Source organism: Xyrauchen texanus, chromosome 6 (assembly GCF_025860055.1).
Source record: "Xyrauchen texanus isolate HMW12.3.18 chromosome 6, RBS_HiC_50CHRs, whole genome shotgun sequence".
Taxonomy (NCBI): Eukaryota; Metazoa; Chordata; class Actinopteri; order Cypriniformes; family Catostomidae; genus Xyrauchen; species Xyrauchen texanus.
In genome coordinates, this window is record NC_068281.1 from 11,972,670 (window position 1) to 11,995,995 (window position 23,326).

The following is a 23,326-nucleotide window of genomic DNA, read 5'->3' on the forward strand; positions in this document are numbered from 1 at the left end:
AGAAAAAAGTGTGACATAAGGAAAACTGGGGGAGGGCCACCTCCTCCAGAATACACTGTGGCGGAGGAGTTGGCACTGAGTATCAACAAGGGGCGGCCGATTATGGATGGGATTGCAAGTGCTGTACAGTCTGACCCTGGTGCTGGCTCCTCTAAGCAAGTGGCACTGGGTATGTGTGTGCAATGCATTACTAATGTTTTTAAAAAAAAGTTAAATATGGCTGACTCTCTGTTCTGCACAGTAGAGGGAAATACAGTGTCCCTGTTGAAGCCAGCACACATGCGCACAGAGGTCAGTACACCAGACAGAACACAATGAACATAACCTGCTTTATAACAATTTTGATTTAAATTGGCCTTCAATTTATTGGGTGAACCAAATGAAGACACTCTGTCTGTGTCTTCAGAGACAGTTACTGAGGTGAATGCACTGGGCTTTTTATTATAGCACACATTTGAATGTCATAATTAAATGACTGGCTCTTACACATCTCTTTTATTGTAGGATTTTTCACAACCTGCCCCAGAAACTGAAGCCTCTACCTCAATGGGCTTCAGAAGGAATGTGAACAAGGTAATGCTTTAAACCCTTAATTACAGTCAGTCCTATGTTTGTAGAAAGTCATGCCACTTTTTGTGATTTGATCAACCTCCAGAAAACGTGTAATGATTGTTTGTGGTGGAATTGTTTCAGGTGGAAACAGACTCAGTCAGGGCCCTTTACAAAAGGAGTCTAGAACTAGACTGTTCACTGAAGGAGCTGGATTGTGTGCTGAGGAGGCTCCAAATTAAAAAAATTAAATTGGAGCTCAAACAGCTAGAAAAAACAGATCTCAGTATGTGAACTTTTTTTAAACCAAGTTACCCTGTATGAACACTATGAATGTTTATTAATGTCATTTTTCTTTCTCTCGTTCCTCCCTAGCCACATGACCAATAAAACAGTTTGAGACCTATCAGCAGTGTCAGTGTGCTTTTATTAAGTAAAATATTGTGTTGTGATTGCATCTCTGACAGCTGCGCCAGCTGGGTGGTCAATTGTGATGGGGTCAATTTCATCAGGGAGAAGCTGGTTTTGTGGTGGTACTCGCTCCTTTCTGATAGTGGCTATATTGTGCAGAATGGCACATGCAGCCACTATCTGTGATGCCCGCTCTGGTGACACTCTTAAACGCCTAAGGCAGTTGAAGCGTGCCTTTAGGATGCCAAAGGTCATCTCGATCTTGACCCTGGTTTTACTGAGGGCCACATCGAAGCGGTTTTGTGGCCCTGTCTGAGGGTCAGGATAGGGGGTTAGCAAAAACCTCTGGCATGCATAACCTCTATCTCCTACCAACAGGCCATCAAAAAGCCCTGTCATAGAACAGAAAAGGGAAAAATTGTGTAAGCTTTTCAAATTAAAACTTTAAAGTGTACTGTACCAATTTTAACTTGCCTTCCTCAAAGCGCTGACACAAAATAGACTCACGGAAATTTCGTGAGTCATGCACTGAGCCAGGCCATTTGGCATCCAAACTTGTGATCATGCATTCATGATCACAAGTCATCTACAGATGAAATGTACAGTAAATAATTGTCCTATCTGTTAGTTACTTATTTAAAGATTGATCTCAATGCAAATAAAAATAACTTCACATTTTTCAAATACCTGAACATTAAGGCTGTGAAAGGACTTTCTGTTCACATAATCTGCCTCATGTTCTCCTAGAGCTGTGGAGATTGCAACATGTGTGCAGTCTATTGCTCCTATGACTCTAGGGAATCCTATCATAGGAATTAAAAATATATATTAAAATCATTCTTAACAGCTACTGTAGACTATTGCATTATATATTTCTAAGTATGAAATGTGCTTTTTTGCAGAAGAAAAAAAACGAACGTGAAGGGTGACATCATATAAACAAATTTAACCTAATCAAGATATCTTACCGGCAATTTTATAAAATCCCTCTTTTATGGACATGGTCGATAAATGTCCAGGGAACACAATGAAGCTATTTATGTACCCCTGCAGAGCGAGGACCACCTTGCGAATGGTCCGACAGACCGTGTTTTTCCCTAGATTCTCTGCATCACCGACCGCATACAAGTATGTACCACTTGCCAAAAAACGCAACGCAATACATACCATTTGCGGTACAGTAAGGGCATGGCTTCGACGAGTCACATTTGTTATGTGCGGCTCAAGAAGTTCACAAAGATAAGACATTCCTTCCGCGGAAAATCTGTATCTTTCATACAAGTAAGTATCGGGAAAGTCAGATGGATTTTGTCTGTCCCTAAAAACTCTTTCCCTACGAAGTGCTCGTCTAACAATTTGCGCGGAGATGTCCACAGGATTTGGGAGAAAAGGTGAAGCCATTGCAGCAGAGAACAGACGCTGGGAATTAGTTGCGTCACCTATATGTTTCTTTGCTCACAGCTGATTGGTCAAACTTCAGTCTGAGATCTTGAATCCAGAACATAACCTGCCCCGGAGCAGGTTAGCCGTGCAGCGTAAGATACCATGGCAACGAACACCGATTAAAGCCGAGCTACTTTCATAGTACCTAAAACCCAGGGTTGGCGGAAGCTAAACTGGAACATAGCTGGCCAGCCACCTAAACCGGCTTCATGGTACAGGCCCCATACCTGTCAACACTCCCGTTTTCCACGGGAGTCTCCCGTATTTCACACCCGTCTTCCGTTTTTTTTATTTCTCCCGGGAAACTCCCGTAATTTATATGGCCCAAACCTCGTTATATGAATAATCACATCAATATATTATTCCAAGGTTGTCCAGTTGCCAGATCTTGTATGAAACTCATCCTACACACACAATCGACACATCATACAAATGTAAACCCATTTGTGACCTCAACCTGGCAACCTCCAACCCAGTTGTACTGTTGATATCTTCACAGGTAGCAGACGCATTGTTGCCAACTTGAGACATATCCAGCTGCAGACCCGCAGCACCACCAGTTTCAGAACCCCAGCGCCAGAACCTGAAGTGAGGGGCGGAGTTATTGACATGTTAATGAGACAAGCATGGCGGAGAGCATGGTGAGTTGTGTAACGTTTTTGACATCATGTTGTGAAAATTTATCGCATATATTAAGTTCAGCGTTTATCTGCTAAATATTTAATTTGTGCATAACTTTATCATCTTAATGAAGCTTGAATATGTTGTCATACGTTCGATACATTTTTGCGTGTTGTAAATGAGCCTTGCGGTGACGTTTTGAAGACATCTTGTGAAGGTGTTAAAGTGTTTGTTCCACGTTCCTCTGTTATATGCATTGTTTGTGAGTTAATGTTACCTTATAGTTGAGGTTTTTTTTTTACGTTAAGATTATTGTGTGGTGCTTTCATCTCTTGTAGAGACATTTCGAATGAATGAAGACCACAAGGAAAAGGCCCGCAACAATCTCCTGGAACAGTCAGAAGCTTCCAGAGAGCCCTTTCTATTTCATTTTGTGTTCAGGGATGACATGGAGTTATTTTAGCAAGAATGTAAGGACAAAATGGGCCTGAGAGTGAATTCCTCATTTGATACATTTTAAGTTTAATTTATACAGGATTGTCATGATAAAATGGGCCTAGGGGTGAATTGGTCATTTGTTGTATATATTTTTATTGTTTCTTTTAAAATTATGCTGAATTTTCTCTCTTTTTTAGTTTTTTGACATGTTTTATATAAAATGCCCATAAGTTTCAAGCATTTTGTTTCACCATCATGATCAGGAAGTAACTCTCATAATACAATGAAACGGATAACTATATACAATTATATTACACAAGATCAATGTTTTAAAGTGCTTATTGTACTGTACCTTGAATCATTATAACATACGTATAAAGTATGATGTTTCGTTTGTAATAAAAGCAAAGTACTCTCCAAAACGTTAGGTGGCGCTACTCGGTTTCGAATGTAAGCTCCGCCCCTCACTTCAGGTTCTGGCGCTGGGGTTCTGAAACTGGTGGTGTAGCCTACTCTCCAAAACGTTAGGTGGCGCTACTCGGTTTAGAACGTAAGCTCCGCCCCTCACTTCAGGTTCTGAAACTGGGGTTCTGAAACTGGTGGTGCTGCGGGTCTGCAGCTGGATACTATTGGCCAACTTAGCGACTTTGTCGCTATTTTTAGCGACTTTTCAGACCCCTTTAGCGACATTTTTTCAAAAAAGCGACTAGCGACAAATCTAGCGACTTTTTGGACAAACCTTAGCAACTTTCCAAGTTCCAAATATCGCCAGTACTGCAAGCGTGAGGTCTTACTTCCCCGCTGCGTCTGCTCTGTTCAGTGAGCGGCTGAGAGGAGCAGCACATTCCGTTGACTGCACGCCAGCGGACATAGACATGAATGAGCTGCGCATGTGCACGCTGTGTTAGCAGGAACCAATCAGTGATCACATATCAGCTGCCTTCTCCTTTGTTTTAATTCAAAACATTTAATTTGACCGTTTTTCGGCTATATACTTATATAAAAACAGTATGAGCACGGTTTAGAGGAGATAACCGTTATTATAAACTGAAGTAGGCTACAGTACCGACAAATTAGGCAGAAAGCAAATACGACTCGATGACGTCATTAATATGCTAATGACGCATGACGTCATCTGGCGACATTTAGCTACTTTTCGAGCAGGCTTTAGCTACTTTCCATTGAAAATAGTTGGCAACACTGAGCAGACGCGGGAAGCTGAATCAAGCATAGGAGGAGAAGGTAGGTAGTAGGCCTACTCTGGTGAAAAAAACTAAATATACATGTAAATATATCAACAGCTGGACGGAAGAATTACATTTCATATCTCGAAGAAATATCGACAATGGCCACGCCTTTTGCAAAGTGTGTCGCACTGATTTTAAAGGGGTCATATAATGGTACATGCACTTTTTCAAGTTGATTGTACTGAAATGTGTGTTGGCTGTGCCTGTACACAACCATCCTATTATGATAAAAATCCATCCAGTGTTTTTGTTTTAATCTCCTTATATATTTTCCCCTGCCTCAAATCCAGAGCCATATAGAGAGAGAGTTGCGACAACGGAAGTTCTAAATGTTGATCGTCACGTGATTCACGTAGACTTCAGATAGTTGGAGACATAGACATAATAAATACATAGACGCCCTATTGGCCGCTTTAGAACGTTGCTGCGATACGTCAACGCGTCCGCCATTTTGCGGAGGGCAAGACTGCGCTGTAATCAAATGCAAGTAAACGGGTGAGTTGCGGTTTTTCTGGATAAAAACAAAAATAATGTTTACATTTATCAACCGATTTCAGTGGTTCGTACATGGTGTAACTAGTACTTGTCATAAAAGTCGGTTTTAAGAAAATATTTAGATTTTCAGGAAATGTACTTTATAATATAAAAAATAAGATACAACTATACTATAAATCATGTCAACCCATGTCTCAACTTTCACAGCTCGCAAGCAAGCTATAGTCTGACTAACTCCGGTGGCCAACTAACGTTACTGTTACTAATTATATAACGACCAAATACAACCAAAAACAAATGTTCAGTCTTACTTGTGAAAAGTAATTCCCCGAGACCTGTTTTCAATAGTGCGGCGATTTGTACAGCCCCAAGCAGCACATGAGGCAGGCATTTTTCCTCAACTCCCGTTATGAGAGAAATGGGAATGTTGCCCTCCGCAATATGGCGGCCCGTTGATGTACGCTCCAGCGGCCAATAGGGCGTCTATGTATTTATTATGTCTATGGTTCCAGAGCCATATAAAGGAGAGTTGCGACAACGGAAGTTCTAAATGCTTGATCGTCACGTGATTCACGTAGACTTCAGATAGTTCCAGGAAGTGCTTTTGCGGTCATTCCAAACTGTTAGAGTAGAGTGACAGAACTGCGATTTCTGGTAATTAGTAGTCAATAAATGCATTTATTTTATATATTTATGTAACACACCGACATATGTATGTAGCATGAGTATGTTATTACAGCGATGTTGTTTTTTAAAGATCAAATCAGCTAATATTTGAGGATTAGTGTTCGCTTACCGTTATTTGCCTCAACTTATTTCAGGCTAGGGTTTCTGTTGCCTTTTTATGTTACCTCATGTTCATTGTTTTCACTAATCTCATGGTAACTAATGTCATATTTATGACTTTTCAGATAGTACAGAGACAGGCTGGTGACAGGGGATTTCCAGCTCGCACCGCACAATGGGTCAATTAACTATTAGCAGCAGTTACGTAAATGCAAAATTTAGTGAAATGAAGCTTATTGTTTACAATTCTTACAATTCTATATATAGTAATATAATTATTTATGTATTATAAATATTATATATCTAATGTATAATTCTTAAAATACTTATTCATATACACAATATATTCAGCTTTAAAACAACTTAAGCATACTTGTATATAAACTGCCGTTCAAAAGTAATGAGGCTGAAAATTCAGCTTGGCATCACAGGAGTAAATTACATTTTAAAATACATTAAAATAGAAAACAGTTATTTTAAATTGTAATAATATATTACTGATATTACTTTTTTGTATTTTTATTCAAATAAATGCAATAACTTTTTACAGCAATTCATGAATACATTTCTAATAAATTAAATAGCATGCCAAGCATTTTGTATGTGTCCTTTCTTTCATGTTGTCGTTGCATAGTCTTCACCATGGCTTGCTGTGCTGCATGGGGATGCTCCAATCAGCTCAGAGAAAGGTGTGCTGAATGTATGGCTTCCCCACTGACATGGAGAGGAGAAAAAATGGTTGGCTCAAGCCAGCAGGAGCAATCTAAATATAAATAAAAATTACAACAACAAAAAAATGTGTGAGGTATTTGCAAAGATTTTACAATTAATAGGGTGTTCGTTACTAACTTTATCCAGCTCCAATCCTTGCCTAATCTGTTAGTTATCCGATAACATCCCTTATCTCCTAATTTAACGAGTAATACTCAACTATAAGGTTTTAATTTACAAGTTATTTTTATTTAGATGTACTGATAATATACAGAATAAGATAATATTATTCTTTAAACGTCTCACCTTTTAAAAGTGCATCGCAAACGGTTTGTTCTGCTTCATCTCTACGGCGCCGCATGTGTTTGCTGCTACTTCCGGGAACTATTGAGAGGCTCCACGAGCCGCCATTGCTGTAAAAAAAACGTTCCATTGGAGTCAATGGAGTTGTCGCAACTCTCTCTCTATATGGCTCTGCTCAAATCGAGCCGTTCGACCGTGTGACGTCACACGGTCGGACACCCTCCCAGGATTGTTGATTGACAGCAGTGTTTCAACACAGACCCGCCCTCGCTCGTGAGCGAGCTGTCAATCATAGTCCGTCATCATTGTTGATACACTGGAGCAGAATGGCGCCTAACCGATTGTGGTGTTCTGTTCTTCGGTGTAATAACGAACACAGCAGTCATTTTGATGTTCCTAAATCTGAACCGCTGAAGACGCAGTGGCTGAGTTTTGTTTACAATGGGAATATTCCCCACGAGCAACGTCAATGCGTTCATGTTTGCGCTGAATCATTTTTCACCAGACTGCTTTATAAACGAGGGTCAGTATAAAGCTGGTTTTGCTAAGAAGCTGCTGCTGAAAAAAGATTCGGTACCAACTATTTATATTCCCTCTGCACCTCCAGAAGAAGTAAGTGTAACGTTTTATTAACCTTTATATTAATCTTTGCAAATCGCTTGCACGCTTCACAATGAATGTGGCTAATGTTTACACTCAGGGTACATTACGGCATGTTTTCCATAACGTTACGACGTTCTCAATATAATTCATAATCCCACGTTTATAATGAACAACACATTATGGTTATTGTGTTATTAAAAACTGTGTACGCAGGTGTTATAGTTAACATAGTAACACTAAGTTACACCTGGTTTACTGTATGTTACTGATTAAGAAGTAATGTCAAAAAAACAGTTATACGGAGAATAACTCCAGAACGGAGGGGCGGGGTGACCAAAGCTCATTATCATTTAAAGTCATGCTCTGAAACGGCGTGCTGAAAACATAGCAGTTTTTGAACAGGTAAAATTAGTGTTTTCTTAAAATACTAATGAGAATTTTTAATAAAAGTATATTACAAAGTTTTCATTTAGACCCTAAAGATTCATATTAACTTGTACAAAAATGGCATTATATGACCCCTTTAATATTGGACACGGTGGAAAAAATTACGTTACTCACCACATTAAATCACAACGGCACAATTTGTATTTATTTAGCCTGCCTCTGCCATCCAGAACCCCCCCATGAACATGGTATTCATTGAAGTAATCATTCAGTACCATATTATCTGTCAAAATACCATAATATTACCACCTGATGCGACCATTGTGTACAGGAAAGAAGGGGCTTTATATTTTGAGAAAGATGTTTAATATCAAGATCACGCTTGTAAGGTTGAGAACTTTGTTGTAATGGAGTGATCTGGTTTTGTCACATCGATCACTCTCAGTGTAGAGCAGGGCCGTAACCACCATAGACATGGACACTGAGGGGGACATTGACATCTTCGAGTGTAGAGGTTTACAGGAATTTCAGTGCTGAAAACTCGTGACCAGGAGGCTATAGAGTTAATGATTCTATTGAGAGTTGCCTGAGGGAGAGAAAAAACAACTTTGTCACCATCAATTGAGAGTATGGCAATTGAGCTAGAAAGTGGATCATTTACATGTAAATGATAGTTTTAGCCTGAATCCATTCTTTCTTCCATTCTCTCTCTCTCTCTCTCTCTCTCTCTCTCTCTCTCTCTCTCTCTCTCTCTCTCTCTCTCTCGCTGTCTGTTCAGTAACCATGACAATGCTCATGCCATTTATTTCTGTACATTAGGCACAGACTGCTTGTCCTCTGCCTTGGCTGCTTTTTTCCCAGACCTCCTTTTTAGGAGGATGAATTTGCATGTAGATGAGTTTGTGCTGTCTGTCTTTAGCCCCTCTGTTTCTCTCACTCTCTCTCTGTCTGAGTGCCTTCCCATGGTTTTATCTTTCCCGTCTTTCTTCCATCCTTTTGTGATCTTTATTCTGATAGTTTATTCTCCATCTCACTCTTCTCTCACTGCTGTCTTGCTCCTCTCTACTCACCGGTCATGATTATCTGGCTCACCTGAGACCTCATCGATTTTATTATTTTTAACAAAAACGTTCTAAAATCATTTTCAAAAAGATGAAAGTGAAAAGAGAAAGTACAGATTTGGAACAACATGACGTTAAGGAAACGATGGTAAAAATTTCATTTTGGGGTGAACTATCCCTTTAAACACATTTTTGTGACTGCAAGGCTAAAGAAATAAGTACAATATTATAATATGGGTTTTCAAGGGGCAAGCACCTGTCAAGGTGAAAATAAAAAAACATTACTGAGTCCAACTTTAAATTAAGGCTGCGAGATTACAGTGTATTAATGTGGTTGGGATTTTGTATTCGTTCACCTAAAAGATTTGTTCAGTCACTGTTCTGCATATTACAATCTGTTTGCCTAAAGATGGCAACAAATAAGCATATTTTTTGTGATATGAGTGAGTCATTGAATCATTGATTCAAATGATTGGTTCAAAAAGGTGTTTACGACAGAAACATTGGAAACGAATGAGAATTAATTATTCACTGAAAAGTGCAGTTTATTGCTTATGAAAGTAAGACGAATAGTACATATACGGATTCACATGCATCACATTAAAGGTCCACTCAGAAATGTTTTATGTATGTCGTCATGGATTTGCACTGCCCTCCAGCAGCATAAATGCAGTATCATTTAATGCAATGGTTTACAGTTACTAATGTCATTGTAGAAATTCACTATTCACTGAAAGTCATTATTATTTTAATCCATGAGTGAAATAATGACCATGAGTGTCTAATAACAAGGCGGTTACTGAGATTAAGCAAGTAGGATCTGGCTCGTCATGTGATTATAACATGGCAGCCCCCATCAAGGGACCCTCTCCATGTAGAATAAAACAGCTTTTATAAGGTTACTTGAACTGTCATGATTTCATGCTCATGTTACAAAATGTAAATATTTTTTTACTATTAGGAATACCACCTTTTTTAATGATGAAAAAATTTGTAACTTTAAATAACAAACCACATTCACAGTGTATGCTTGAATTTGCATGTCAGTTCAAAAGCTGTGAACTATAGTCAATAAAACCAAATACATGATGTTCAAAGAGATTTCCATTGTAAAAAGTCACTCTATAAAGAGTTGACAAATCAAAAACTAACAAGGACCAGTAAATGCACAGAGTGCAGGAACGTAATCCATACTCCCATTAAATGCACGGTTCATGTATATTGATAGTAGATGATAATTATGACCATGATTACGCATGGATTGGCATGATGTGCCCTCAGATATAGGCTCAGCTATCATACTGAATACGGTTAGCGAAGGTCAATATATTTTATGTAGCAGGGCATAGAGCGTGCATACATTTCAATGTCAAGGTGGAGCATGTCCTGAAAAGTCCAGAAAATTCCACTTTGATTGCATTAAAGGGATAGTTCACCCAGGCGAGACCTGTCTATATGGGCAGGCAGGGCAGAGCACCACGTAAATATTCATCTATTTTAAAACATAGATCCATATTTAAAATTGCCAATAAGTAATTTGTTATTTTGTAATGTGTTCAAAATGCTGACAGAAGACCTATAATACATTTTTATTTTAATTTTAATTTATAATTTAGCTGAAACCTCCGTAAAACTTTATTTGATATAGATTTAGGCATGTGGGGCAGAAAATCTGCTGCCCTCCCGAATTCCACAGTGCCCCTCATTTTTCCAATGGAAATTTGTGGTCAAAAGCTGCAGCAAGCCTTCATTGAGACTCATTGGGGCAGAAATTAATCTGCCCATAAACGTAGACCCAATGCAAAGGTAACTTTAATTTTAGTGTGCGCTAACAGTGTGACAGATTGCGAACATGGCGAGTGCTATAGATTAACTTGTGTGTCGTTTCTATTGCAAGACAAGACAAACTGGCCATCAAACAACTTGGCCCTGACAAGCCAGACATAACAGTAGTTTTGAAATTAAAAGACGTTAAGAAAGTGTAGGTGATAAGACATCGTATGTATTGTATCATGGAAAATATTATGTCAAAAACTTTGGCTATCTTCTGCGATTTAAAACATTATTATTATTAAGCATTTATTTTATTTTTAGTTATGTAAAAACATGTAAATGGCATGCAGTGGCAAACAATGGTAAAAAGATTTAAATGTAAATAGATATTTCAACCTAGCTTTCTCTTTCTTTCCTCCCTGGGGTTCTTTAACTACACTTAATATTTTTAAATCTTTTAAAAGATTTTGATCTTCAACTAGTCAATATTACAAGGTAAAGTGTTCTTCTATACAATATTAGAATCAACATTATGTTCAGTGAGTGCCGCCTTGTTGTGAAATAATGCAAGGACATGCCCCCCATAATCAAAACAAGCAAGTTCAACCCCCCTTTACTGTATATCATGATCAATGGAAACATGTAAATACTTCACGCTGAAACCCCCCAATATTCAAGAAAAATCTACACCCTTGCCCACCTTGTGGTCACAAGCCGCTACTGAGTTCACCCCAAAATTAAAATCTGTCATCATTTACTCACCCCCATGCCATCTTAGATATGTATGACTTTCTTTATTCTGCAGAACACAAATTAAGATTTTTAGAAGAATTTCAGCTCTGTAGATCATTTCAATGAAAGTGAATGGTGGCCAGACATTTGAAGCACCAATAAGCAGATGAATGGAACCTTAATGTAATACATTTGACTCCAGTAGTTTAATCAATGTCTTCTGAAGTGATTGACTCAGTTGTGGGTGAGAACATACCAAAATGAAACTCCTTTTTCACTGTACATCTTGCTCTTGCAATCTCAAGGTGTGATCATGATTTCAAGCTCGATTACACTTCCTAGTGCTTGATGCATTGTCACTAGATGGTGCTATAGGAAATGTTATCATGCTTGAAATCATGATTCTTAAGGAGACTTCTGTCAAGATTATTCTTACAGTGAAAAAGGAGTTAAATTTTGGTCTGTTTTCACACAAAACCATTTGTATCGCTATATGACGTTTATTAACCTACTGGAGTCTTATGAATTACTTTATTGCTGCCTTTATTTGCATTTTGGAGCTTCACGGTCTGGTTACATTTCACTTGCTCTGTACGGACCTACAAAGCAGATATATTCTTCTTACAATCTTTGTATGTGTTCTGCAGAAGAAAGAAAGTCTTACACATATTAGATAGCATGAGGGTGAGTATATGATGAGCAAATTTTCATTTTTGGTGAATGCTGAACTAATCCTTCAAAACTAGATGCCCTTGAAAAAATATTGAAACTGTTATATCAGTAAGCAAATTAACTTTGGCAGTCATTAGACCCATACTACTGCTAAAATAAACACAATTAATAAAACGTACAGAGTGAAAACTATACTGAATTAAATAGACAAATTAAAAATAAAAGACTAAATTGAAAATTAAAAACCCACGAGAGAGAGAACTGATGTAACGGATCATATTCAGACAAGACGGACCCAGACAGACAATAAATGGGCAGCCCTCCTGTTGCCGGGGGAGACACCATGGCTCAAGAGTTGGAGCAGAGGGAGGGGGTGTGGGTACTGTATCTCTGTGTCTCTATCCAGATGGCATTGGTCAGCTATCCCTTACTCAGCTGGCATATTAAACAGATCACTGATAGTAATGACCAGTACCCACATCTGTTAAGCTACATCTTAGTACACTCTGTCTGAGTATACGGGCATCCCAGTGCCTTCTGCCCTCACAGTGCTGTCTGTGCTTTGATCTGACTAATGGCTGTCAGTCTGGGCCAGGAGGCGGCACACCCATGCCATCACCAGCCCAGCAGGAGCAGGAGAGATTTAGTTACACATACAGTTTGGCCTGTTGCTGCTTAAGGATTTTTCTAATTTGCTAAGATTTTACTGAGCTTATGAGAAGTATTAGGTAGTTCCGGTTCAGAACACCTGGTGCATATTGCATGCAAAAAATGGCAAGAGCATTCTCAAAATTGCAAGCTTAACTTTGATTGGCTGGCATTTCTCAAATTCCTGGAGTCAGAGTGAGCAGCTTTTATAGGTCCTATTGTTAGGAAGTCCCACAAATTTCTTTCAAACAGTTGAAAAAAGGGATTAAACTTTGTAACTTTTTAAGTTTGGGGGTGGCTTCCAAGCTGGTGGCACCCTGGGCGACCACCTAGTTTACCTATGCCTAGAAACGACCCTGAATGGGAGTAATTTACACACAAAATAGACCTTCCCAAAAACTTTCCTCTGGATTCACAAACAATGCCTACACTCCAGATTTGTACGTTAAATGTGTTCAAGAGATTAGGGACATTGGTGTAACGGTAGCCAGCTGGTGTGGGCAGCCTCACTCCTGTAGGAAATTTGGTAGTATAAATGTGCACGGGATGGGTTAAAGTGCCCACGTACCTCCAACATTATATGTAGGAACAGTATGTGAGCTAGTAATTAAATTAAACTGTCTTTATTCTACATCGTTATTATGTAAAGAAATTTTAAATGGAATTAGTCATGTTCAACAACCATTATAAGAAAGATAAATTACAAATAACTAGATTAAATTACTAAATAACTGTCTGAATAAAATTCACCACCATTAAAATCGTAACACAACGTCTTGTTGTATCCGCTCACAATTTCTTTTGTAAGGAATTAGCTTCAATGAGGGAATTATGATTAATTTACTTATTTGAGTAATATTAGTCTCATGGCTTATTGAAAATAATATCACACATATTTAGGTATAGCTTTGAAGCAAAATCTTTTAAAAACAGGAAGGAGATTATTTATCAAAATATACCACAGTCAAATTATCTTTGAATACTGACAAACTTTATTGCTGTTATAAACATAAACTAATCATACACTAACACATACAACACGGAACAGGTTTGTGAGTAAAGTGACAGAATGATCAATACAGAGAAAATTAACTTTATAGAGTCTGTTGACAATGCCTTCAGAACCATTTATCCTTCTTTGAGTCTAAATCGATTTGCAATCGGATTACACAAAGTATTTTACTAATACACCAGCACTTTTAGCAAAAGTCTGGAGATGTACTTTCGTGTTTTTGCATTTCCTTATGTTGTGTTTCCTTGAGTTCCTTGGTTCTTTGGCATTTGAAGGAATTTTGTTCCATCAATGTCTTTGACTCTGTTATGATCGCGGATTATTGAGGTGGACTTTGAAGCGAGGCCTTCTGCAAGGAGGACTCACGACTCCCATTGGGTGTGCGAACAGTAGAGCAGAGAGTGAGAGACTTCCGCGGGACTTCGAGTCCCGAATTTTCCTCCATGGCATGGAGGCTGTGGAGCTGAAAAGAAAGAGAGCTGAAGAGGAGACCAAGAGACGAGTTCAAAGAGAGTGTTGCAAGAGAGAAGAGAATCATTTGAACTAAAATTGGCCGCACCCCAAATGTGTCCTGAGCAAATGAGAAGTGAATTTTCAGAGTCACATGGTCGACTAGTCTGTCCTTTTCAAAGTTGATTTACTATCCTTTGTGTGAAGGATCCTTTCAAATCCCGCTCAAAAATAGTGCATGTTTACTCAAGAACTTTTATATCTTGAAAACATTGCAAGAGACATGGCATCCGTTGTCATCAACATTCTCTATGTAAACAACCAAGCATTTGCATACTAAATGTGACATGCTTTCATGAATATTACACGTGTATCAAAACATGAAAATCCCTTGTTACAAATCATACTGGTTAGTTAATTGGTTTTACAACATGGATAATACATTACACGTTATGAGAAACCTGACTGTCGGTGTATATTATCATGTTAAGCCTTGAATAGTTGCCATTCTTAGTAGAATGAAGTTAGTAGTAGAAGTTTAAATATTATAATCGTCGATTTGTCTGTTATAATGTTTACAAGTCACTACACATATTTTAAAAGGTATATCAGGCTATAATCATACATTTTTCAGTTATAAAAGTGATCACAGGTCATAAAGTCATTTTTAGGATAATCTAGCAAGGCTAGGTTTTTTATATGTTGTGGGTCCATGTGGTCTCTGCTGGGAGAGGAGGTGTCCCGGGGGATCAACAAATGTCACTGTGTTGATTTCGGCCTTGGAACTGTCTTCACGAGTCTCCAGTTCCTGATATGGCCACAGATGTATGCATTAAGGTCACAAGATGTTACTTGGCCATTTGGTCTTACAGAGGGTTTAAGTTTGTGGAACAAAGAAGGGTTTTCTATATTGGTCAGCTCTGTCATTACAGATGTGGCAAGCAGAAATGATTAAAGGGTTTTTTTCTCTCTTTTTCTAATACAATTGGTCTTCAAACCCTGAAAAATAAAAATAGCCAACTACGCCACCTAGGTTGTTTACTAAAACCCAGGACCCAAGTTCACCCAATTCAATTTCTCACTGAGGGCTGGACACTATTGACACTCAAACAGTAGTAGATTGAAGTACAAAGTATTTTATTACTATAAAATCAGAATAATCTAAATATTAAAACAAATTATCAAAAAAAGACAGTCTTTAGCACAGTCTGGTTTAATGGCCTTATGGTCGACGAATAAATGTCCTGGTTTGGTCCCACTGCACATAGGTCTCCACAGATCCAGACAGTAGTTGACTGGAAGGAAAATAGAAACAACTACCAGTATCTCCAGTCCAATGCAAGTAAAAGCTACAGTAAGCCAGCTATCACTCTCACTTGTGCACACAAATACCCACACCAACCAATACACACTACAACCCAAATAAATCACACCACTACAAGGGAAAACCAAGAGCTATGGCTGGTATACTGGCAATTAGTTCTTAATCTCTATTCATTATGAATTAGATGAATTAGATGCAAAAAGAAATCACAATAATATTCCTCCGACGATCTTCAAACATCAGTTATTAAGATTGTACTCACAATATGACCGGGTAGCGATTCCCACTACCCAGTCTAGTCAATTTCCCGCGTTGTAAAAACTCTGCGTCGCCGTGCGCCGTTTCACCAACCGCGGACTCACTCGTCTCTGAACAGCACTCGCTGAATCGCTCGTCTCCAAACAGCTGTACAACTGTGATCACTCCGCTCGCCGTCTGCTGCACTCGACTCCAACTGCACGCTGACTCACTCGTCTCCCACAGCTGTGCCGTGATTGCTCTGTCACCGTTTTCACAACACTCTAACTCACTCGTTCCGCTCAGCCGTACAAGGTTCAGTTATCACTGCTCCGTGTTCCTTCTCAAACGCCAGCACCTGCGCGCACAAAACACTCGACAGGCCGTCGACTTCCACGTAAGTGACACAGTCACAAACGACACACCCCTCAGTCTCTCAAGCATGGTTTTAAAGGGCAACAGTCTCCACCCTTTCCCTAACCAGCCTATGACACTAGGTCCCTGATTAGTCTGTCAACAGATGTGTTATGAAAGACGAGCATAGCAATACAAACACTTAATCAAGAAACCAACATATAACATTAAAAGGTATATAAAAAATGCATTCATCTTAATACTTGATTCCCATCACATCCCCCCACACTAAAACATCAGCAGTCCCTGCAATTACTTCAAACCCTTCATCTATACCGCAAAGGACATTGCCCTAAATTAGGACGTACAGAACGTCTAACTTGGTTCTCTTCATTCACCTGGTTAGGCTCTAAGGCAACCCACATGCTATAAGGCATGGGATCCAACTGTCGCCTAGTCTCTTCAGGCACTATAGGTTGCGGATGTCTTAATTCAGCGGCAGAACACAGCTTAAGGGCATTTCGATGCAAACTTCTGTCTTTTCCCCCTTTTCTTTCCCAAAGTCCCTAGTACAACATAAGGCGTAGGGTCCCACCAACTGCACAACTTCCCACGTCCTTGCCTATTTCGGTCTCGAACCCAAACACGCTGACCCGCCAACAATGGGGTGGCTTTGGCCCTACAATCATAGATCTGTTTAGATAGTGTTGCAGTATTATCCATGGCTCTTTTTGCCAAGGCATAAGCCCAACTCAATTTTTTATGGTGCTCTTGTACCCACCCAGTCAAATCCTTTCTAGTTTGTCCTACTCCTACTCCAAGGCTCATATCTACAGGTGTCCGCAAGGAACGGCCAAACATTAAATATGAAGGTGTAAACCCCGTAGCCCCATGTATGGTGTTATTATATGCCTGCATCACCTCGGGGAGGAATTCTGACCACCTATCCTGCTTATCTCTCTCTAAAGTACGCAGCATTCCCAATAATGTCTTATTCACCCTCTCTACTCTACCATTCCCGGCCGGGTGGTAAGGGGTTGTTCGGCTCTTAGCTGTACCGTACAAGTGGCAAAACTCTTTCACCAATGCGGATTCAAAGTTTGGGCCCATATCAGAGTGGAATCTCACCGGACAACCAAACGTCTGGACGACCTGTTCCCACAAAGCCCTGACTGTTGCCTTAGCAGTTTGATCGTTCGTGGGGATAGCCCATGCATAACGAGTAAACAAATCAACAATGACTAAAATATTTTGACACGAATCAGCTGGACGGCCTAATGTCAAAAAGTCTAGTGACACCACTTCTAAGGGAAATGATACCAGGATTGGGTTAAGGGGGGCCTTCTCATTCTTACCTTTCTGTAGGCCACAAGCGACACAACCCAGATGGAACCCCTTGACAGTCTTCTCCATCTTTGGCCAGAAAAAATGGTGTCTGACCCTCGAAAGGGTCCGTGCAACTCCTGCATGTGCAGACGCATCATGGTATCTTCGCCATACTTCCTCCCGTCTAGAGGACGGACAGATAATCTGGAGGTGCAACTCATGGGTACTGGGGTCAATCATTCTCTTATACAAAACACCATCTTGAATCACAAGCTTAGCACTCTGTCGAAGTAGTTGTTTCACCGTCAGAGACATATTGGCTTGCTCCATGGTCGTGGGTACACTACTTGACTCCACATACTTCCATACCTGTTGAAGTTCCTCGTCTTCACCTTGGCTTTCACGCCACTCCTCAACATCTGGGAAGTCATTTACTGGCTGGCAGGCATCTGCGGTTGCCTCAATTCGCCGTACCTCAACAGGAGCCATTCGATCTACTGGGAACCTGGACAGACTATCAGCATTAGTATTCTCACGCCCAGCTCGATATTTCACTATGAAGTCGAAATTCGCCAGTTGGGCTGCCCAGCGCTGTTCCACTGCTCCAAGTCTTGCTGTCTGTAGATGGGCCACCGGATTATTATCTGTAACAACAGTACATATAGCTCCAGTCAGATAATCCTTAAATTTCTCTGTCATAGACCATTTTAAAGCTAGCAACTCCAACTTAAAAGAGCTATAATTGGCATCATTCCGTTTCACAGGATGGAGGCTGCGGCTTGCGTAGGCGATCACCCGTTCTTGCCCATCTTGGACCTGCGATAAGACTGCTCCCAGTCCCTGGTGGCTGGCGTCAGTATAAAGAACAAACGGCAGGGAGAAATCAGCGAATGATAGAATAGGAGCCTGAGTGAGACAGATCTTTAGTCTTTCAAATGCAGCTTGACACTCTGCAGTCCACTCGATCCTATGATTATTTGACTTCTTGTTGACTGGAACTCCTACTAAAAGGGCATTTAACGGCTGTGCCAGCCGAGCAAAATTGGCGATAAACCGTCTATAATATCCAGCTAGGCCCAAGAAGGCCCTCACCTCTCGAACTGTGGTGGGAACAGGCCACTCTTGTACCGCCACTGTTTTACCAGGATCTGGGCTGATGCCGGTCTTGTCCACTACATGCCCCAGGAATTTCACTTGTTGTTGAAGGAACTGACACTTATCCAGCCTCAACTTCAGTCCATACTGTGCCAGCCGCTGGAATACTCGCTCCATATGATGAAGATGGGTGTCAAAATCTATGGAATATACAATGACATCATCCAAATAGACCAACAGAAAATCTACAATATAGTCACTCAAACAGTGCTGCATTAATCTCTGGAATGTGGCTGGTCCATTGCACAGGCCAAAAGGCATACGTTGAAATTCAAATAATCCCAGAGGAGTTGTAAACGCAGTCTTTGGACGATCGTCCACATGCACCCCCACTTGCCAATAGCCACTCGCCAAATCAAGGGTACTAAACCATTCAGCTCGAGTTAAGGTGGTCAATGTTTCTTCTATCCGGGGAAGGGGGAATGCATCCTTATGGGTAATGGCATTCAGCTTTCTGTAGTCAACACAGAAGCGCCAACTTCCATCCTTCTTCTTGACCATGAATATTGGGGCTGCCCATGGACTGTTACTCTCCGAAATTACTCCTCTTTCCAACATAGCTGCCAACAGTAGTTTCATCTCCTTATACATCATTGGGGGCAGGGGGCGGAACTTTTCTCGGACAGGAGGTGCAGCGCCAGTATAGATCCTATGCTGTACAGTCTCATTAAGCCCCATATCATCCTCATTCTTAGAAAACACTCCACTCCACTTCCTCATAAGTGCATCAAAGACTTGACGTTGTTGGTCAGTTAAATCAGATCCAAGCATCAGTGAACTCACCCCATCAGCAGTTACCTCCTCTTCAGGGCTTCCAGCTTCCACCACACAAATATCGACGACCCCATCTGTGTTCAGAGTCAAATCCAGGTCTCTTTGGCCATAGATATCCACGCCAGACGTTTCATACAGCCGACCAAGCCTCTGGTACCGGCCTACAGACACTTTATCTTCCACCAGGGTCCCCTCTGGGCTGCGCCGCTGTAACCTACGAAAGAGTTCTCGCAACCGTAAAACAAAAGCTTTAAAAGACTCATCTGATTTCTGCCTGCAGCTAAAAAATTGTGAACGGAGGACAGGCAAAGGGGTTTCTCCAACATACAGAGCATCTAATTGGTTAAAACTCTTGATCAACCTATCACGTTCTTCATCTGCCAAGACACTTATCTCTCGTTTTGCATCCCCACTCAAAGCACCTAATAAAATCTTTACTTTTTTTGCTTCATTAATTTCTTGAGCCTCTAAAAGTCTTTGCATTTGCTCCTTCCAATCCCCATAACTCAAATCACCACCTATTCCACCAAATTTGGGAACCCAAGGAGCCCCAGGGAAAACTGGCATCAACATTTTTACGACACCTTAGTTCAATCTACCACGTGAGTGTCAAAAAGTCCTCAGTCCCTCACACAGGTTCAACAGATAAATCCTGCCGTACTACGCCAGATGTGGCGCGATAGAGCGTGGCAAGCAGAAATGATTAAAGGGTTTTTTTCTCTCTTTTTCTAATACAATTGGTCTTCAAACCCTGAAAAATAAAAATAGCCAACTACGCCACCTAGGTTGTTTACTAAAACCCAGGACCCAAGTTCACCCAATTCAATTTCTCACTGAGGGCTGGACACTATTGACACTCAAACAGTAGTAGATTGAAGTACAAAGTATTTTATTACTATAAAATCAGAATAATCTAAATATTAAAACAAATTATCAAAAAAAGACAGTCTTTAGCACAGTCTGGTATAATGGCCTTATGGTCGACTGAATAAATGTCCTGGTTTGGTCCCACTGCACATAGGTCTCCACAGATCCAGACAGTAGTTGACTGGAAGGAAAATAGAAACAACTACCAGTATCTCCAGTCCAATGCAAGTAAAAGCTACAATAAGCCAGCTATCACTCTCACTTGTGCACACAAATACCCACACCAACCAATACACACTACAACCCAAATAAATCACACCACTACAAGGGAAAACCAAGAGCTATGGCTGGTATACTGGCAATTAGTTCTTAATCTCTATTCATTATGAATTAGATGAATTAGATGCAAAAAGAAATCACAATAATATTCCTCCGACGATCTTCAAACATCAGTTATTAAGATTGTACTCACAATATGACCGGGTAGCGATTCCCACTACCCAGTCTAGTCAATTTTCCGCGTTGTGAAAACTCTGCGTCGCCGTGCGCCGTTTCACCAACCGCGGACTCACTCGTCTCTGAACAGCACTCGCTGAATCGCTCGTCTCCAAACAGCTGTACAACCGTGATCACTCCGCTTGCCGTCTGCTGCACTCGACTCCAACTGCACGCTGACTCACTCGTCTCCCACAGCTGTGCCGTGATTGCTCTGTCACCGTTTTCACAACACTCTAACTCACTCGTTCCGCTCAGCCGTACAAGGTTCGGTTATCACTGCTCTGTGTGCCTTCTCAAACGCCAGCACCTGCGCGCACAAAACACTCGACAGGCCGTCGACTTCCACGTAAGTGACACAGTCACAAACGACACACCCCTCAGTCTCTCAAGCATGGTTTTAAAGGGCAACAGTCTCCACCCTTTCCCTAACCAGCCTATGACACTAGGTCCCTGATTAGTCTGTCAACAGATGTGTTATGAAAGACGAGCATAGCAATACAAACACTTAATCAAGAAACCAACATATAACATTAAAAGGTATATAAAAAATGCATTCATCTTAATACTTGATTCCCATCACACAAACCCTAGTTTGATATTAGGCAGGCATGGCAGAGACAGTCTCCTTCAGCAATTTAGGCGACATGGATTCGTTTTTATGACTCTCTAATGGCTCGGTAGGGGATCTCTCTGATCTGTGGAATGTGGTGTTGTGTTCATTTTATGGCTTCGTTCGTGGATAATCCTACACTCCCTTAGCCTCAAGAGGCGCACTGGTGACTGACACTAGAGGCTGTAGCCTTTAGCCTCTTCCTTAGCGTGCCTGCCTCCCATGCCATAGACCCCTCAAATCCCGTTCTGAGCAAGTTTGAGCAGGACCAGTTACAGTATTGCCATGACCCGGATGGGAGTGAGGTTAAAGAGGGTGAGTGTAACAGTAGCCAGCTGGTACATGCTGTGCATTGTGTGTAAACCTCACTCCCCTGGCCTCAAGAGGCACACTAGCGACTGACACTAGAGGGTCTAAGCCTTAAGCCTCCTCTTTAGCCCACTTGCCTCCCATGTCAAAGACCCCGGTTTCAATACCGCTTGGAGCGGGTCAGGCAGGATCGGTTATATTTTTGGGAATCAAACCATCTAAGAGGTCAATAAAAATAGTTTGACTTGAAGCTTTAGTGTAAAAAAAAAAATGTGTTCACACCGGCAGTAGGATGTTCACCACCATTAACCTTCTCTGGTTCTGTTCTTTTACCGAAACTATATAAAGAAATAAAGCTAATCTTTAGCATTGACCATACGTTATAAACTGAGTGTGATTTATTGAAGCCTATACTGAATATGAAACCTAAATTATAGAGCTCATATCAAATAAAGAAACTGACCAGCCAGTCATGTTAGAGGGCATACATACATTGTTTTTTCTCGAAAAAATCAAACCCAAACTGATTCTTTCCATGAACTTTTCACCCCATGCCAAGCCCTTCTGCTGGAAAAAAACCCAACAATTTTTCATTACCTATTTCCTTTTACTTCTGTTATTGGCAGTTTGCACGAAAGAACACAAAGCATTCTTACACACAATTTACATATGGTCCAGAACAGGTGTACATTTTGTTCATACCAACTGACATTTTTAAAATACAAAAAATTCCATGAATCTGAGAATTTATGTGATAACTGCTTTATGAACGATTTACACAAAAATCTGTTCTGCTCGTGTTTCACAAATGAGGCCCATTGAAAGTTTGCAAGATTTATGGCTTAAAATCTTTCATTTATTTGGAGGCACAATGTAGACTTGTCAGTTGTCAAAAGTCAGGCTCTGCAAAGCTAACAATCAGGTAGCGGTTGCTTTGAAGTCCAATACTGAGCTGATGACTACCAGCTGGGGCAGATCCCTGTTCAGTCTTTCACCCTTCCAGATACCTTGACCTTTTTGTTTCCAACCAGGGTCAGCAGGCGATCTTTTGTGGACCATAGCTACACCCTTGCTGCACTCCTCCATAACCTTTCTGTACTCCTCCATAACCTTTCTGTTATTCTCACTATAGTGGCACCCCCCATGTGCTCCAAAAGATTCATATCACTTTCTTCCATGGTTAGGCAGATTGACAGCTTTAGTCACCATTTAATTTCATTGTAGTGAGGGGTAAAAATATGCAATGTGAATGGTTACTGTGACTAAAAATAATGCCTAAAATCTCCTTTTGTGTTCCAGTTTTGGAAACAACATGAGAGTGAGTGAGTTTTGGGTGAACTATCCCTTTAAGCTGGGATAGGAGAATATATTTTAACATGGAAAGTGACTGATACATCAACTCTTTCCCACCTGTCTGAAATGATTGGTTAGCAAGCTATTTGGCACATTCAAACTGCAGTCATTGTGTGAGCCATTGGGTGGTGCTCTTACTCTACGAGCCACTAATGTCAAAAAGGATCCCATAGAATG

The 23,326-nt window shown here is 40.5% G+C and overlaps 1 protein-coding gene across 1 annotated transcript; it reads right to left on the reverse strand.

The window, feature by feature from the left end:
- Window positions 1-978: 978 nt before the first annotated feature.
- On the reverse strand, window positions 979-2,361 carry LOC127645102 (putative nuclease HARBI1). Its single transcript, XM_052128632.1, has 4 exons — window positions 1,929-2,361; window positions 1,648-1,763; window positions 1,435-1,546; window positions 979-1,352 (listed from the first exon to the last, which is right to left on the reverse strand). The coding sequence occupies exons 1-4, from the start codon at window positions 2,359-2,361 to the stop codon at window positions 979-981; spliced, it is 1,035 nt and encodes a 344-aa protein (XP_051984592.1).
- Window positions 2,362-23,326: the final 20,965 nt, after the last annotated feature.

What these genes read in the sequence shown, in the direction of transcription:
- LOC127645102 (XM_052128632.1), bottom strand. Translation starts at nt 2,361, where the DNA reads ATGGCTTCACCTTTTCTCCCAAATCCTGTGGACATCTCCGCGCAAATT. An exon ending in GGGATTTTATAAAATTGCCG is followed by an intron (nt 1,764 to 1,928) that starts GTAAGATATCTT and finishes TTCCTATGATAG; the next exon opens with GATTCCCTAGAGTCATAGGA. An exon ending in TTCACAGCCTTAATGTTCAG is followed by an intron (nt 1,547 to 1,647) that starts GTATTTGAAAAA and finishes TTTCATCTGTAG; the next exon opens with ATGACTTGTGATCATGAATG.